The sequence below is a fragment of the Cherax quadricarinatus genome, unplaced genomic scaffold (genome assembly GCF_038502225.1).
Source record: "Cherax quadricarinatus isolate ZL_2023a unplaced genomic scaffold, ASM3850222v1 Contig148, whole genome shotgun sequence".
Classification (NCBI taxonomy): Eukaryota; Metazoa; Arthropoda; class Malacostraca; order Decapoda; family Parastacidae; genus Cherax; species Cherax quadricarinatus.
In genome coordinates, this window is record NW_027195174.1 from 78,517 (window position 1) to 97,883 (window position 19,367).

The 19,367-nt window shown below is 38.2% G+C and overlaps 1 protein-coding gene across 1 annotated transcript in view; it reads right to left on the reverse strand.

Moving 5' to 3' along the window:
• The window catches only part of l(3)80Fj (lethal (3) 80Fj), a gene marked incomplete at its 3' end in the record, with an annotated part of 271,490 nt that overhangs the window by 71,502 nt on the left and 180,621 nt on the right, over positions 1-19,367 (reverse strand). The window contains 1 exon segment of the mRNA XM_070080109.1: positions 14,267-14,392. Coding sequence (XP_069936210.1) covers positions 14,267-14,392 — 126 coding nt within the window.

Genomic DNA, 19,367 nt, shown 5'->3' on the forward strand with positions numbered 1-19,367 from the left:
CCTTGAAATGGAGCTAAAAGTAGTGGAAATGTTTGATTTTTGCCGATGTTCAAAAGTAAACAAATGATGTCATTTTCCAATAAATGTCCAAGTAGCCATTCTAAAATGCAGTCATGAATGGGTTAACATTATTTGTACAATTATTACAATACTGCAGTAGTCTGCATAACAGTAAATCTTCTATTTTTTGTTTAAATAAAAATTCAAAATAGAAAGCTAGAGTATTATCAAAGGGGCCTGGAGACGTGACTGATGAACAAAGAAAATGTTATTTTAGAGCAAGGAATGTCTGCATTGTTCATTCTGGACCTTATTTTGAAATTGTTATATTTTTTCATTTTCGTGAAATTGGCCAAATTGCAAATTTCTGACCACATTATTGGGTAGTTGAAATTGGTAAATGGGCAGTTTCTTGTACACAATCGACAGAAAAAATGGAGTTCTAAAGTAATAGCTTATGTGCTTGGACGACTGGAACAATGGAATTAGTCGAAAATAGGGCTCAAAGTGGGCGAAATCGCCGATTTATAAATTTTGCCGAGGACGCTAACTTCGCTAGAGTGTAATTCCATCAGTTTTCCATCAAATTTCATTCTTTTGGTGTCATTACAATTGGGAAAAGATTTTCTATCATTTCATAAGAAAAAAAAATTTTTTTTGGGGGGGGGGAGGGAAATTTTGCGACACCAAGAGACACCTCAGGATTGGGGGTTGCGACAGTCAACGGGTTAAACAACCATGGTCACATCACACATCCCTGTCTAAGACCTACTTTTACAAGGAAAAAGACTCCCTCTCTTCTACACACCCTAACCTGAGCCTCACTATCCTCATAAAAACTCTTTACAGCATTTAGTAACTTACTACCTATTCCATACACTTGCAACATCTGCCACATTGCTCCCTTATCCACTCTATCATATGCATTTTCTAAACCCATAAATGCAATGAAAACTTCCCTACCTTTATCTAAATACTGTTCACATATATGCTTCAATGTAAACACTTGATCTACACATCCCCTACCCACTCTGAAGCCTCCCTGCTCATCCAAAATCCTACATTCTGTCTTACCTCTAATTCTTTCAATAATAACCCTACCATACACTTTTCCTGGTATACTCAGTAAACTAATTCTTCTATAATTTTTACAATCTCTTTTGTCCCCCTTCTCTTTATAAAAAGGAACTATACACACTCTGCCAATCCCTAGGTACCTTGCCCTCTTTCATACATTTATTAAACAAAAATACCAACCACTTTAACACTATGTCTCCCCCCCTGCTTTCAACATTTCTGGCATGATCCGTCAGTTCCAGCTGCATTACCATCCTTTCATTCTACATAATGCCTCATGCACCTTCCCTGCACTAACATCCTCCTCTTCTTCACTCCTAAAAGATGGTACACCTCCCTGGCCAATGCATGAAATTACCGCCTCCCTTTCTTCGTTGACCTAATTTAAAAGTTCCTCAAAATTTTCTCGCCATCTACCCAATATCTCCCGCTCCCCTAGGCTTTCTTAACCCTTAAACGGTCCAAACATATACATACGTTTTTTCAACATTTGAATGTAAAAAAGTACATCTTTTATTTTTTACATTTGAAAACGTGTAAAAAAAAACCCTTTATATACTCTTTTTTTTTTTGTTATACAGTGGAACCTCAAAAATCGAATGCATCATATATCGAATGTTTCGAAAATAGGGCCATTTTTTCGCGCAAACTGCGTCCCTATTATCAAACACGCCCCTATTTTCGGACAGCCGGGTATGGGACCTGTCTGCCGCCCGCTCTGTCCGTATCCCCGCGCAGGCGCCGTGAGCAGTCTAGCTTTGTTTATGCTTGAGTGAACACTAACTTGCACTCTCATTCACACATTTTATGATTATTTCGTTGTGTTTAGTGCTTGTGGGACTGTGAAATAAGCTGATATGGGCCCAAAGAAACTTGCTAGTGGTACCCCTGTGGTAAAGAAAGTGAGAAACACCATAGATGTGAAGAAGGAAATAATATGAGAGTGGTGTGAGGCTTGTTGAGCTTGCCAGGATGTATGGGAAAAAACAAGTCGACTATTGGTTCTATCCTGTCAAAGAAAGAACAAATCAAGGAAGCTGATGTTGCAAAAGGCGTTAATATACGGAGTGGATGAGGTGCCTTCTTCAAAGATTAAGGAGATTTGTGCCAAGTGGAATGATGTCCAAATGTTTGTGCAGAAGTACCACCCTGAGCAAGCTGAAAAAAGCCGTTTTTGCAACAAGCTCAGTGACAGAACTATGTCCCATTTTAGGGAAATGTTAAAAAGGTGCCAGAAACAGAGGACTGTGGTCAGTTATTTTGTGAGACAGGGGTCCAGTGACTCTCAAGCTGGTCCTAGTGGCATTAAAAGACAGAGAAGGGAAGTAACCCCAGAGAGGGCTTTACCTGAAGTCCTCATGGAGGGGGATTCTCCTTCCAAACACTAAGCCCAACTCTCTCTCTCCTCCTCCCTATCTTCCAGATGCCATCACCAATCTTCAATAAAGGTAAGTAAAAATGTTATTTTATATGTATTCTTCTTCTTTCTTCTTTCAACAAACCGGCCGTATCCCACCGAGGCAGGGTGGCCCACAAAGAAAAACAAAAGTATCTCTTTTTTAATTTAGTAATTTATACAGGAGAAGGGGTTACTAGCCCCTTCCTCCCGGCATTTTAGTCGCCTCGTACAACACGCATGGCTTACGGAGGAAGAATTCTGTTCCACTTCCCCATGGAGGTAAGAGGAAATAAGCAAGAACAAGAACTAGAAAGAAAATAGCAGAAAACCCAGAGGTGTGTGTGTGTGAATATACTATATGCTTGTACAGCAAGCGTGCATGAGCGTGTTAGATAGGAGTGAATGGAGACGAATGATACTTGGGACCTGACGATCTGTTGGAGTGTGAGCAGGGTAATATTTAGTGAAGGGATTCAGGGAAACCGGTTATTTTCTTATAGTCGGACTTGAGTCCTGGAAATGGGAAGTACAATGACTACACTTTAAAGGAGGGGTTTGGGATATTGGCAGTTTGGAGGGATATGTTGTGTATCTTTATACGTATATGCTTCTAAACTGTTGTATTCTGAGCACCTCTGCAAAAGCAGTGATAATGTGTGAGTGTGGTGAAAGTGTTGAATGATGATGAAAGTATTTTCTTTTTGGGGATTTTCTTTCTTTTTTGGGTCACCCTGCCTCGGTGGGAGACGACCAACTTGTTGAGGAAAAAAAAAAAAAAAAAATATATGTATAGTGTGACCTAAGTGTAAGTAGAAGTAGCAAGACGTACCTGAAATCTTGCATGTTCATGAGACAGAAAAAAGGACACCAGCAATCCTACCATCATGTACCATCGTTTTACACTCACTTGGCAGGACGGTAGTACCTCCCTGGGCGGTTGCTGTCTACCAACCTACTACCTAGTTTATATGTATTACTATACATAATTAAAAACTATAGTATTTGTTTTATGTAAAACTGTAATTAATCTCTATAAAATGTATTTTTTGTTTGAATATTTTTGGGTTTCTGGAATGGATAAATTGTAATTCCATTATTTATGGGAAATATTGCTTCGAATTTCAGACTTTTCGAATTTAGAACTAGCTCCTGGAACGGATTAAGTTCGATTTTTGAGGTTCCACTGTATTTGAAAATCTGTAAAAAAAAACGTAGATCTACTTTTGGAGCACTACACATGTGAAAGAAGATCTGCTTGGACCGTTTACAGATTAACCTGTTTAACTCCAAATTTTTTTCTTATTTTCATTAAAATTTCTTGACAGTGCCTCTCCCACTATCATCTGCTCTTCTTTTGTACTCTCTTTCCACTCTCTTCACCTTTCTTTTACTCTCTATATACTCTGCTTTTCTTATAACACTTCTGCTTTGTAAAAACCTCTCATAAACTATCTTTTTCTCTTTTATCACACCCTTTACTTCATCATTCCACCAGTCACTCCTCTTTCCTCCTGCCCCCACCCTCCTATAACCACAAACTTCTGCCCCACATTCTAATACTACATTTTTAAAACTATTCCAACCCTCTTCAACCCCCCCACTAATCATACTTGCACTAGCCCACCTTTCTGCCAATAGTTGTTTATATCTCACCCAAACTTCCTCCTCCCTTAGTTTATACACTTTCACCTCTCTCTTACTTCTTGCTACCATTTTCCTCTTTTCCCATCTACCTTTTACTTTAACTGTAGCTAAAACTAAATAATAATCTGATATATCAGTTGCCCCTCTATAAACGTGTATATCCTGGAGCCTACCCATCAACCTTTTATCCACCAATACATAATCTAAAACTACTTTCATTATGTACTATATCACACCTTGCATATTTATGTATCCTCTTTTTCATAAAATATGTATTACTTATTACCAAACCTCTTTCTACACATAGCTGAATTAAATATTCCCCTTTTTCATTTACCCCTTGCACCCCAAATTTACATACTAATCCCTCCACAACATTTTTACCCACTTTAGCATTGAAAACCCCAAACCACAAGTACTCTCACACTTGGTTCAAAACTCCCCACACATTCACTCAACATTTCCCAAAATCTCTCTCTCTCCTCTATACTTCTCTCTTCTAAAGACGCATATACGCTTACTGCAACCCACTTTTCACATCTAACCATTATTTTACTCCACGTAATCCTAGAATTAATACATTTATACTCCCTCTTTTCCTGCCATAGTTTATCCTTCAACAGTGCCAACTTGCATTTTGTATTTCATTCCACATAACATTCTCCCCAACACCCTAGCATTTACTAATTTTACAACTCCATCTATAAATATACAGTAGGGCCCCACTTTACGGTGCTTCGCTTTACGGCGTTCCGCTAATAAGGTCATTTCAAATTATGACCAAAACCCTCTATACGGCTCCCCCCACCTGACTTTCTAATATGGTCACTGTGCCCCACCCGGTTTGTTTACATTCTCTGAGATAGGTAAGCACTAAGTCTTTCCATTATGTCTGGAAACTTCAAAATTTCAAGTGTTTTTAAAAGTTATTTCATATTTTATATATACTCAGATAACCATACTTGTGTATACCTGTACCTATATAAACTTACACTCTGTGCTCGCATGCAGGTACATATTAAAATCAGTAAGAGTGTCTTATTTTTCAAGACACCATATTAGTAATGATGTTGATAATAATAATAATAATAATAATAATAATAATAATAATAATAATAATCATAATAATCACCACGTCTTATTAAATGTCGTATATTACGTTAACATACACATTTTCATAAATCCATCTATGATAATTTTTCAAAATTATATAATAAACACGATACATAACACATAAAGATGATAAACACACCCCACAGTAGAATAAACAAACAAATATGAGATGTGGTAGCCAGACTTGTACAAGTGATGCCATATTAGTAATAATAATAATCACCGAATCTCATTAAATGTCGTATATTACGTGAACATACACATTTTCATTTATCCATCTATGATATTATTTTCAAAACTATATAACAAACATGATACATAACATATAAAGATGATAAATACACCCTACAGTAGAATAAACAAACATAAAAATGAGATGTGGTAGCCAGACTTGCACGAGTGACGGCAAGAATAACATTTTCTCTAGTCCAACATAAGAGAAAATGTGTTACCGAGGGTAACTGAAGAAAATTATTCCTTTCGTATGTAAGTTTATTCAGGTATACACAAATAGAGTTACATAGATTATCGTACATAATAGCGTATGTGTAGAGAACCTAGGATAACCCAAAAAAGTCATAGTGACTCATTTACACTGCCTTCATTCAGAGTGTCATTTCTTCTAAAAATGGTGTTACATGAGAATGGGAGTGTTCGTCTTTATTTATTCTACTGTATCAATGTAGAGACAACTTGTACACAATGTAACTTCTACACAAACCAGACGTGTACATTTTGTTTGTTAACAAAACTTGCGTTCACCTGGTTTGTTTACATAACTCTGTGCTTGTCCTCCCTCATGTACTCACTCTCTCTTTCATTTATTCATTTTATCTCATTTACTCACACCGGCCGGTGTGGTGAAAGAAGAAGAAGTAATGAGCAACTTGCATATGCATTTTATCACTCTGGGATGCTTATATGTTATGTATCGTGTTTATTATATAATTCTGAAAAAATATCATAGATGGATTAATGAATATTATGTGTGGGTGGGGTGGCCTGGCTGGCTACCATACACACTGCACTTGATTTCTTACAATAAATACTACTCATCTAACCCTAGATTAAGACTACAAATATTTTAAGGCAAGTAATGAGTGTGCTATATGTGTATTTTACTTCTTTATTGTTTTTTTAATGCCTAGTTCTATTGCTGACTTAATATATGTTAGTGTAAATTTGTTATCTAGTATTTATAATGAATTTATAAGTGGAAACAAGGGGTGTTCCACTTTACGGCGATTTCCGCTTTACGGCAGTAGCCTGGAACCTAACCTGCCATATAAGTGGGGCCCTACTGTATTAACTCTGATTGTCGCAAGCCCCTTTCTGAAACTGTCTTTCTATGTCGCAAAATTGTTTGGAAAAAAAAAAAAAAAAATTCTTAAGAAATGAGAGAATCTTTACCCAATGGTAATGACACCAAAAGTACGAAATTTGGTCAAAAACTCACGGAAATGCGCTCCCGTGAAGTTAGCGGTCTCGGCAACATATATGCATCGGCGAATTTGCCGACTTTGAGCCCTATTTTTTGCCAATTCTGTTGTTCCAGTTGACCAAACTCATAGCTATTTCTTTAGAACTCCATTTTTTCTATCAGTTGAGTACAGGAAACTGCCCATTTACCAATTTGAACTACCCAATGAAGTGGTCAGAAATTGGCAATTTGGCCAATTTCACACAAATTAAAAAAGATGCCAATTTCAAAATAGGGCCCAGAATAAACAATGTAGACATTCTTGGCACTAAAATAACATATCCTCTGTTCATTAGTCACGTCTCTAGGCCTCTCATATATTACTATTGCTTTCTATTTCGATTTTTTATTCATGCAAAAAATACAAAATTTACCGTTATGCAGACTAATGCATTACTGCAAAAATAGTATAAATAATATCAGTGCACTAGTGAAAGAATATTAGACTCCCAAATTGAAGTGTATTGGACATGTGGTGTGATTTGCTTACTCCTGAACATTGGTAAAAATTGAACATTTCCGCTACTTTGAGCTCAATTTCAAGATCGTTTTCATCAATAAACTAATCAAAATCATCTCTATTTCTATAATATGTTTTCCATTTTATCACGCGAGACCATGAAAATGAGAATACAACAATAAATACTATACGAAAATACACCTCAAAGTCGGTGTTTTAATCCAAAGAAACGGTCAGTTTTTTTTTCTCATTATGCACTGTGTGCTGCAAGGTTTTTTTTTTTATGTGGTGCACACTGACCACACATCCTCATTCTCTCACATGTGGGCCTACCAGCTTTCTCCTGCTTGATTTGAATCCGCTAGAATTTACACGCATTAATACGTCCGAAATGCGCCACGTAAGACTCATATATACGACCAAAACAGTCAAAGGGTTAACCCATTAACTGTCGAGACCCCTGCTCACAAATCTGCTCACAGTATTGAAGAATTTAAAAAAAAAAATTCTCTTACGAAATGATAAGAGAATATTTTTCCAATGGTAATGACACCAAAAGTACAAAATTTGATGGAAAACTTACAGAATTACACTCTCACAAAGTAAACGATCTTGGCAATATTCATGCATCAGCGATTTTGCCCACTTTGAGCCCTATTTTCGGCCAATTCCATTGTTCCAGTCGACCAAACTCATAGCTATTTCTTCAGATCTCCAGTTGTTCTATCGAGTACGTGAAACCGCCCATTTACCAATTTCAACTACCCAATAAAATGGTCAGAAATTGACAATTTGGCCAATTGCATGCAAATTAAAAAAGATGCCAATTTCAAAATAGGGTCCAGAATGAACAATGCAGACATTCCTGGCAATGAAACAACATTTTCTCTGTTCATCAGTCACATCTGAAGGCCCCTCTTACATTACTCTTGCTTTCTATTTTGAATTTTTATTCACATAAAAAAATAGAAGATTTACTGTTATGCAGACTACTGCATTATTGTAATAATTGTACAAATAATGTATCTCATTCATGACTGCATATTAGAATGGTTAGTCAGACATTTATTGGACAATGATGACATTTGTTTACTCTCGAACATTGGCAAAAGTCAAACATTTCTGCTGCTTTGAGCTCAATTTCAAGGCCCTTTTCATCATGAAACCTATCAAGATCATTTCTATTTCTGTAACATGTCTTCCAGTCTATCAAATGAGACCAAGGAAACGAGAACACAGCCATAAATACTATACGAAAATACACCTCAAATTCAGCGTTTTAATCCAAAAACCAGGTCGGAGTTTTTTTTTCTCATTATGCACTGCGTGATGCAGGATTTTTTTTTATACTGTGCAAACTGACGACACAGACAAATTCTCTTACATGTGGGCCTACCAGCTTTCTCCCGCTTGATTTGAAGCCACTAGAATTTTAGAGTATCAATACGTCAAAAACACTGGCTCGTAAGACGTACATACAAGACCAAAACAGTCAAAGTGTTAAACAACCATGGTGACATTACACATCTCTAAGACCTACTTTTACCGGGAAGTAATCTCCCACTCTCCTACACACACTAACTTGAGCCTCACTATCCTCATCAAAAATCTTTACAGTATTTAGCAACTTACTAACTATTCTATACACTGGCAACATCTGCCACATTGCTCCCTTATCCACTATCATATGCCTTTTCTAAATGCAGTGGACCCCCGGTTTACGATCAGCTCCCAATGCGACCAATTATGTTGTTAGGTAAGACACATATGCAACAGTTAAGTATCTTTATTTCGAAATGTTTCGCCTACACAGTAGGCTTCTTCAGTCGAGTACAGAAAAGTTGATAGAAGCAGAAGAGACTTGAAGATGATGTAATCAGTCCATCACCCTTGAAGTTTTGAGGTGGTCAATTATGTAAGTGTATTTATGTAAGTGCATTTGTATGTGTATGTTTGGGGGTCTCAAAGGGACTAATCTAATTCACAATATTCCTTATGGGAACAAATTCGGTCAGTACTGGCACCTGAACATACTTCTGGAATGAAATAATATCGTAAACCGGGGGTCCACTGTATTATAAAAATTATTATAAATATTATAAATTAAAATATTATAAATGGTGCAAAGGTGACATTAAAACATTATCAAGGATGGTTGACACAAGCTCACTACCATTATAATATGCTCCTTGCTTAGTGATGAATTTGTTTACTGACATGGTTTTAGGAATGGAACCTGTTGGTAAGTGAGGAGAGGCTGTACACCACAAAGTCGGTGTTTTCAACAAAAAAACACTCATAATTTTTTATTCCCATTATGCACTGTGTGCTGCAGGATTTTTTTTTGTGTTGCATACTTACTGTTGAGACCCATTCTCCCATATCTAGGCCCAAATTTACCACTCACAGCTTATTTAAGTGAGCTGAGCTCATGGCATAATATAGGACTGACCAGGGCTTCAAAGCTGTAGTACTACAGGATCCACCCTCAAAATAGCAAGGGTCACCCCGATCCATAAAGGAGGAGACCAAACAGAGTTTAATAACTATAGGCCAATATCCAATTTACACCCTCTCTCAAAAATCTTCGAAAAATTAATTCATAAACGAATCTACTCCTACCTCATCTCCCAAAACATACTCAACCCCTGCCAATTTGGATTCAGGCCTAAAAAAAATACTAATGATGCTATTATACACATGCTAGAACATATATACACTGCAATAGAGAAAAAAGAAGTCCCACTGGGGATCTTCATTGACTTACGTAAAGCTTTTGATACAGGTGACCATGACTTGCTCCACATAAAATTGTCACACTATGGTATAAGAGGGCACTCCCTCAACTACAAGTCATACCTCAGCAACAGAAGCCAATATGTGTACGCAAATGGGGCAAGCTCTTCCGCACAACCAATTACAGTTGGTGTCCCACAGGGAAATGTCCTTGGCCCTCTTCTCTTTCTCCTATACATAAATGACCTACCAAATGCTTCACAATTACTCAAACCCACACTATTTGCAGATGACACTACATACGTCTTCTCTCACCCGAGTCCAGTCACGCTAGCCAATACTGTAAATACCGAATTACAGAAAATATCTACCTGGATGAGGACTAACAAACTTACACTAAACATTGACAAAACCTACTTCATTCAGTTTGGTAACAGAGCTACAGATGTCCCTCTTAACATAATGATAAATGGATCACCTATCACAAAGCTAACAGAGGGAAAATTCTTAGGAATCCACCTTGATAATAGACTCAAATTTCATACACATATACAACAAATTTCTAAGAAAATTTTCAAGACTGTAGGCATACTATCGAAGATATGGTACTAAGTTCCACAGTCAGCCCTCCTGGCCCTATATCACTCCCTTATTTACCCCTATCTCACCTATGGAATTTGTGCATGGGGCTCAACAACAATTAACCATCTCAGACCACTAATTACCCAACAAAAGGCTGCAGTTAGAATGATAACAAATTTTCACTACAGGCAGCACACTCCACCAATATTCAAAACACTCAACCTACTCACCATACAAAACATCCATACTTATTATTGCACCTATTACATACATAGAACACTTAACTCTGATATTAACCCTCCCCTCAAACATCTCCTTGCCAACCTCAACAGAACACATGACCATAACACAAGGCACAGATCACTCTTTGATGTTCCTCGTGTCCATCTCACGCTATGCAAAAACTCAATGCACATAAAAGGCCTTAAAATCTAGAATTCATTATCTGTAAATATAAAAGAAACACTACCTGTTTATAAATTCAAGTCTCTTCTCAAAGATCACTTACTCACCCAAAACCAAATACTGAATAACTGAACCCTATAAATTATATATCTTAAATGTTTCTCACAATTATATCACATAAATGTTAAACCTAAAACCCAATCTAACAGAATACTCCATTCGACTGAATGTACAGCAATGCATGCAACCATAGGACCTGTCTTTGTAATACTCATTTGTGCTTTATAGTTATCTGTTTACAATAATGTCTTATCACTGATTTCATCATTGCTTAGTTAATCTTAAGTTAATTTTAAGCCAGCCCGTAATGCTATGCATATAAGTGGCTTTGGCATGATGCTCTTACCTGTATTTTTTTGTACCTCTGTATGTATGCTCAAATTTATTTATTTTTTTTTTTTATTATCACACCGGCCGATTCCCACCAAGGCAGGGTGGCCCGAAAAAGAAAAACTTTCACCATCATTCACTCCATCACTGTCTTGCCAGAAGGGTGCTTTACACTACAGTTTTTAAACTGCAACATTAACACCCCTCCTTCAGAGTGCAGGCACTGTACTTCCCATCTCCAGGACTCAAGTCCGGCCTGCCGGTTTCCCTGAATCCCTTCATAAATGTTACTTTGCTCACACTCCAACAGCACGTCAAGTATTAAAAACCATTTGTCTCCATTCACTCCTATCAAACACGCTCACGCATGCCTGCTGGAAGTCCAAGCCCCTCGCACACAAAACCTCCTTTACCCCCTCCCTCCAACCCTTCCTAGGCCGACCCCTACCCCGCCTTCCTTCCACTACAGACTGATACACTCTTGAAGTCATTCTGTTTCGCTCCATTCTCTCTACATGTCCGAACCACCTCAACAACCCTTCCTCAGCCCTCTGGACAACAGTTTTGGTAATCCCGCACCTCCTCCTAACTTCCAAACTACGAATTCTCTGCATTATATTCACACCACACATTGCCCTCAGACATGACATCTCCACTGCCTCCAGCCTTCTCCTCGCTGCAACATTCATCACCCACGCTTCACACCCATATAAGAGCGTTGGTAAAACTATACTCTCATACATTCCCCTCTTTGCCTCCAAGGACAAAGTTCTTTGTCTCCACAGACTCCTAAGTGCACCACTCACTCTTTTTCCCTCATCAATTCTATGATTCACCTCATCTTTCATAGACCCATCCGCTGACACGTCCACTCCCAAATATCTGAATACATTCACCTCCTCCATACTCTCTCCCTCCAATCTGATATTCAATCTTTCATCACCTAATCTTTTTGTTATCCTCATAACCTTACTCTTTCCTGTATTCACCTTTAATTTTCTTCTTTTGCACACCCTACCAAATTCATCCACCAATCTCTGCAACTTCTCTTCAGAATCTCCCAAGAGCACAGTGTCATCAGCAAAGAGCAGCTGTGACAACTCCCACTTTGTGTGTGATTCTTTGTCTTTTAACTCCACGCCTCTTGCCAAGACCCTCGCATTTACTTCTCTTACAACCCCATCTATAAATATATTAAACAACCACGGTGACATCACACATCCTTGTCTAAGGCCTACCTTTACTGGGAAAAAATTTCCTTCTTTCCTACATACTCTAACTTGAGCCTCACTATCCTCGTAAAAACTCTTCACTGCTTTCAGTAACCTACCTCCTACACCATACACTTGCAACATCTGCCACATTGCCCCCCTATCCACCCTGTCATATGCCTTTTCCAAATCCATAAATGCCACAAAGACCTCTTTAGCCTTATCTAAATACTGTTCACTTATATGTTTCACTGTAAACACCTGGTCCACACACCCCCTACCTTTCCTAAAGCCTCCTTGTTCATCTGCTATCCTATTCTCCGTCTTACTCTTAATTCTTTCAATTATAACTCTACCATACACTTTACCAGGTACACTCAACAGACTTATCCCCCTATAATTTTTGCACTCTCTTTTATCCCCTTTGCCTTTATACAAAGGAACTATGCATGCTCTCTGCCAATCCCTAGGTACCTTACCCTCTTCCATACATTTATTAAATAATTGCACCAACCACTCCAAAACTATATCCCCACCTGCTTTTAACATTTCTATCTTTATCCCATCAATCCCGGCTGCCTTACCCCCTTTCATTTTGCCTACTGCCTCACGAACTTCCCCCACACTCACAACTGGCTCTTCCTCACTCCTACAAGATGTTATTCCTCCTTGCCCTATACACGAAATCACAGCTTCCCTATCTTCATCAACATTTAACAATTCCTCAAAATATTCCTTCCATCTTCCCAATACCTCTAACTCTCCATTTAATAACTCTCCTCTCCTATTTTTAACTGACAAATCCATTTGTTCTCTAGGCTTTCTTAACTTGTTAATCTCACTCCAAAACTTTTTCTTATTTTCAACAAAATTTGTTGATAACATCTCACCCACTCTCTCATTTGCTCTCTTTTTACATTGCTTCACCACTCTCTTAACTTCTCTCTTTTTCTCCATATACTCTTCCCTCCTTGCATCACTTCTACTTTGTAAAAACTTCTCATATGCTAACTTTTTCTCCCTTACTACTCTCTTTACATCATCATTCCACCAATCGCTCCTCTTCCCTCCTGCACCCACTTTCCTGTAACCACAAACTTCTGCTGAACACTCTAACACTACATTTTTAAACCTACCCCATACCTCTTCGACCCCATTGCCTATGCTCTCATTAGCCCATCTATCCTCCAATAGCTGTTTATATCTTACCCTAACTGCCTCCTCTTTTAGTTTATAAACCTTCACCTCTCTCTTCCCTGATGCTTCTATTCTCCTTGTATCCCATCTACCTTTTACTCTCAGTGTAGCTACAACTAGAAAGTGATCTGATATATCTGTGGCCCCTCTATAAACATGTACATCCTGAAGTCTACTCAACAGTCTTTTATCTACCAATACATAATCCAACAAACTACTGTCATTTCGCCCTACATCATATCGTGTATACTTATTTATCCTCTTTTTCTTAAAATATGTATTACCTATAACTAAACCCCTTTCTATACAAAGTTCAATCAAAGGGCTCCCATTATCATTTACACCTGGCACCCCAAACTTACCTACCACACCCTCAAATTACTAAATAAAATAAAATAAAATAAAAAGGCAGGTTGACTCCAAGGAGGAGTTTCTTAACAATTTAAAAAATTCTGGCTTTCTGTTTAAGTACAACTGCATAATACCAGCACTAAACAGGCATTTGCCAATAATGATTTCAGTTGATAGCAAAACATTACAGCAATGATACAGCATCAAATATTTACACATACCTTTGGTACAGGATCCAACAGAGAAGCTTTGAGACCAGGAATGATACCTGGCAGGTAAGGCTGAAGATCTTTCTGGTCAGTCAGGGAGTACATGTTGCCAATGATTTGAGCTGCCATCTTGCGCACCTACAATACATAATAAAGTTATACTTAACCAATCTGTTAACATGTGCATTTTCTGTTATACTAAAGAAGAGGGAAATACCTAATAATGCATCCTTGAATGATACTTGAGGGCCTGGTTCACACTCTGCACACTGCAATAGCTTACTGGAGTGAAAAATATAGAATAAATCCAGTAAACAATAAAGAAACCATAAACACAATAAAAAAAACAGCATGCTACCTGCAGAAATATTACTGGCACAAAGACAAAAATTTTAAGAGTAAAGTGAACCACTATCTCCTGAAAATTCCACCATAACTGGCTTATGATGGTTATGTGGACCTGCAGGCAGCTACAACAAGCAACCTAACTAACAAGGATGCCTTGCCTGAGGTTGGGCTTCTTGTTTACACCCTTCAAAACTGGTCACAGGCACCTCAGAACTAAAGCTTTTAAGAAAATTCAGAAAAAAATCATGTTTGAAATAAGTATGAATGAGGAATTATATTCTTTGTACTAAATAAATACCACAGCATAGCTATCAGGGAAATAATTTGGTTATTTACAAATATTTGATTGTTTTGTAAGCCTTATTTCAAACTTTGGCACTGGAGAGGAGAGTAAATTAAGATAACCAAAAAAATTACTTAATTGTGCTTTGAAAACAAATTTCTCTATGTATACAGAGAAGGCATTTCTTTGATATACCTCTGATGAATTTTAAGTTTTTCAACTCCTGGATCCTATATGGTGAAATTTTTCACTGATCTCTCTCACCTTCACCTTCCCTAGAGGGGGAAGGGGTTCCTGCGTACCCCCAGGGGTTACTGTGACTTGGTACCCCCACAGTGGGGGTAAAGGGGGGTTGTTTAATGGACTCTCCCATTTTCAGAGAAACTGTGAAATGCCGGATCACCTTTATGACATACACGAGTCGACAAAGATGCGAAGAGATGAGATCTTAAATCGACAGGTCCTGGGGACTTTGAAATTATGAATGTCATAGTGACTAGCATTCTCACACATCAAGAGCATTTGATTAGTGATCATTACTTGCCATCTTGGTCAACCTGGCCTAGGGCCTGGCTCCAGGCATTTAGTTTGAAAGCCTGGTGTATCAGTCTTCATCAAACCAGACACCATGTAAGGTGTTCACTATGTCCAGTGGAGGGTGTACACAACATTACTGCAGACCCATAACTTCAATGGTGATTCAATGCCCAGTTAAGGGCAGAAGTGTGAGAGTACTGGAGACTCATTTAAGTGATTTGTGGATCTCTGGATCTAAGCCAGAATTCACAGTCAAAGGAAATGAACATGACTTTGTGATGTCACTTTGGTGGCTCATTTTACACCCTTGTTCAGTACAGATTGCAATGCATAATCTCATTCAAAGTAGGTAGAGACCTAGAGTAAGCAAAGTGGTAGTTGTTTAAATTAATGGAAGTCTCAAAGCAGGTGAAGTGTCAGCAGCGAGATAAGAACCAATGAAGCTTGCTTGACACTTGTGAGAGTAATGGATATTTATCTCTACTTGGCACCAGGTGTCATCAAAAACATCAGATTGGTAACCAGGGTACAGTATGCTTAGGGGTAGGTAGAATTATTGACAATATGTTAGGTAAAAGGACACAAGTGTAACTAATGTGACATTTTATTGTGGCAACGTTTCACTCTCCAGGAGCTTTGTCAAGCCGTTACAAACAGTTCATGCACATTAAGGGTATACACAGGTACAGAGAGAGGCACAAAGCATAATGTGATAGTTGTAGGTAGTAGTAATAGTAGAAGTTGTGGTGATAGGAGTAGGAGCACGAGGAGGAGAAGCAGCAGCAAGGGCGGCAGTGGCAGCAGTGGCGGCAGTGGCAGCAGTGGCGGCATCAGCAGCAGCAGCAGCAACAGTAGCAGAAGTATTATAACTGCTAGTACTACTACTACCTACAACAAACCATATTATGCTTTGCACCTCACTCTGTACCTATATATATAACCTCTGTGTCCATGTATTTTTTGTAAGCTTGACAAAGCTCCTGGCTTACAACGCCTCACCATGCAAACTTTTCAGGATACGAACCGTCGTTTGGTCAACTGTTTGCTTCTGGAAATGAGTGAAATTTCAGGATACGTCCTTTCCCCTCAAGGGAGGTTCCTTGGTGAAGGGCTCTTGATCTAGGGAATTGGACCTGTGCTCCAGTTCCCTAAATGAATAATAATAATAATAATAATAATAATAATTATTATTATTATTATTATACATACGTACTACTACTACTACTACTAATAATAATTATAATATGTATGTACTAATCATAATAATAATAATACAATATAATAGTAATGTCATTTTAGGACATTTTTCATAATTTTTTTTTTCATATTTTTGTGCCAAATGCTTCAAAATAAACCCTCTGGGTGGCTGTAGGTGCAGCTGCTACACTAGACCAGTATATCTCAGTGCCGACCAAGGGTCAAAAGAAGAAGTACCATGATGAGTGACCACAGCAGACCCTTGGGATGCGTAATTTTGTCTTATATCGTACAAATTTTTTACACAATGCCTCATGTGAAGAGACAGTATTCACATGTGATCAGCAAAAAGTGATCAGAAACTATGAAAAAAGCAAGAGAAATGAAGAAGGCAGCTCGCCACCACCACCATCATGTTTTCACCTATATCTACATCTGTCTTGACCACACCTGTGGTTACATATGTGACAACCTCACCACTAATCATAGATAAACACAGGCTAGGTGTGGGGTTATGGACTGGAAAGATACTAGAGTGGGATAGTAAATGGCGGATGCTGCAGGCTACTTAGGCAGTCGCCATCACTCGCCATATTATGGCCTATTTTATTCATTCTAGAGTATATATTTTATGTTATTAATCCTTAACCCGTAAACAGTCCAAACATATATGTACATATACGTTCACTACCGTACTGCCCCAACTTTTTTGAGAAAAAAAAAATTGTTGTTTTTTAATAGGAGAAAAGAGCATATGGTACCCAGGCATCCCCAATTATTTTAATATGGTGCACAGCGAGTGCTCACACCCATTCTCACATGTCTAGGCGACTCAGGCTTATCGTGGCAATGTTAAATGTAGGACACATAAACCGTATATACACATTTGGGGCACTAGCGGTAAAACCGTATATATACGTTTGGACCGTTTACGGGTTAAACTGTCCACACGTAGATATACATTCACATGCGGTGGGCTCCAAATGTAGATCAACATTTTATTTTTCATTACTTCAAATACTGTGCGATAGACCTGAGTCGATTAGACACGAAAGAATGGGTCTGTGCACTCAGTGTGCGCACTATGAAAAAAATTGGGGACCACTTAGTACTTCGTGGGAGCACCAGTTCAACTGAGCGCCAGCTAGAGCAAATAGCATGACAAACACCAGTGATTCACTGATGTCATGTCATATTAACACTCACATTTTAAGAGGAAAGTAAAAATAGGTTAGATAAATACATGAGTGGGTGTGGGTGGGTGTGAGTTGGACCTGACTAGCTTGTGCTACTGGGTCAGATGTCGTGCTCCTTCTTTCAGTGGATGTGACCTGACTAGGTTGGTCATTGGTCTAAGCCACAGGGGGTGACATGGACCTGCCTTGCATGGGCCAGTAGGCCTGTTGCAGTATTCCTTCTTCTTATGTTCTTATGTAATCGGCTGGCTAGTTGGCTGGCTTTGGCTGTCTGTCTGTCTGTATCTGTCTATATATCTGTCTATCTATAGCTCTGTCTGTCTATATCTATATATCTCTGTCTATATCTCTGTCTAAATATCTGTCTATACCTCTATCTGTCTATATCACTGTTTATCTGTATCTCTGTCTACATCTCTGTCTCTCACATGTACTCATAAATACAGTTATCAATAATACTTGCACAATGGATGAACATGGGGAATATATAATAGCTAAATTCAAATCCAAATACCTACAAAAACCTCTCACAGTGATCAACATCTACAGAGTACCACAGTCAAATATTAGCCGTTTTAGTGAAAACCTAGGAAGTGTGATAACTGATGAATAAAGATCACTTACTACTATCAGGAGACTTCAATATAAATCTCCTGCAAGACCAGGACCCCACATGTAACTGAATTCACAAACACTAAGTAACTGCTTGTTGCTACCAACAGTAACAAAACCTACAAGAATTACAGAGACTAGTGTGTCCCTATCAGACCACATCTGGACCAACACCATATCCCCTTTAAAATCAGGCATAATCACAGATAATACTACAGACCACTATCCTACCTTTCTCATAAACAATCTAGGTAAATTACCCCAAGACACTGCTAAAGTAACCTTCAGACTTCATAAAGAGGCGGCAATAAATAGCTTCACAACAGCACCGACAAACATCGACTGGCAAACTGAGCTAGAAATCTATACAGATACTGATGAATGTATTAATAATTTTCAAAAAAAAGACCCAATACCTCTATAACATGCATTGCCCTACAAAAACTAAACAGATCACAGCTAAGAGACTGAACAGTCCCTGGCTAACACCCAGCATCCTCAAATCCATAAATATAAAGCGCCTATATGAAAAACAGTACAGAATGGGTCACATAACCAGAGACAAAACAAAATATTACTCATCAATCCTAACCAGCCTGATAAGAAGGGCAAAAAAACTGTATTATGAGAACAGATTATCCAATTTAAAAGGTGATATAAAAAAGACCTGGAAAACCCTATCTGAAATTCTAGGAACGAAAAAGATATTGGGAAACAGAGCAATCAAACAGAACCAGATGAACCTCAACTCTCACCAACTGAAACAGCAAACAGACTCAATGTTTTCTTCTCCACCATAGGAAAAAACCTTGCTGATAAAATCCCAAGCTCAAATACCCCACCCAATGACTACCTCACTGACAACTACCTGAACACACTGTTCCTAGCTCCGACTAACCCAACAGAAATCTCCCTTATTATCAACACACTATAAAACAAG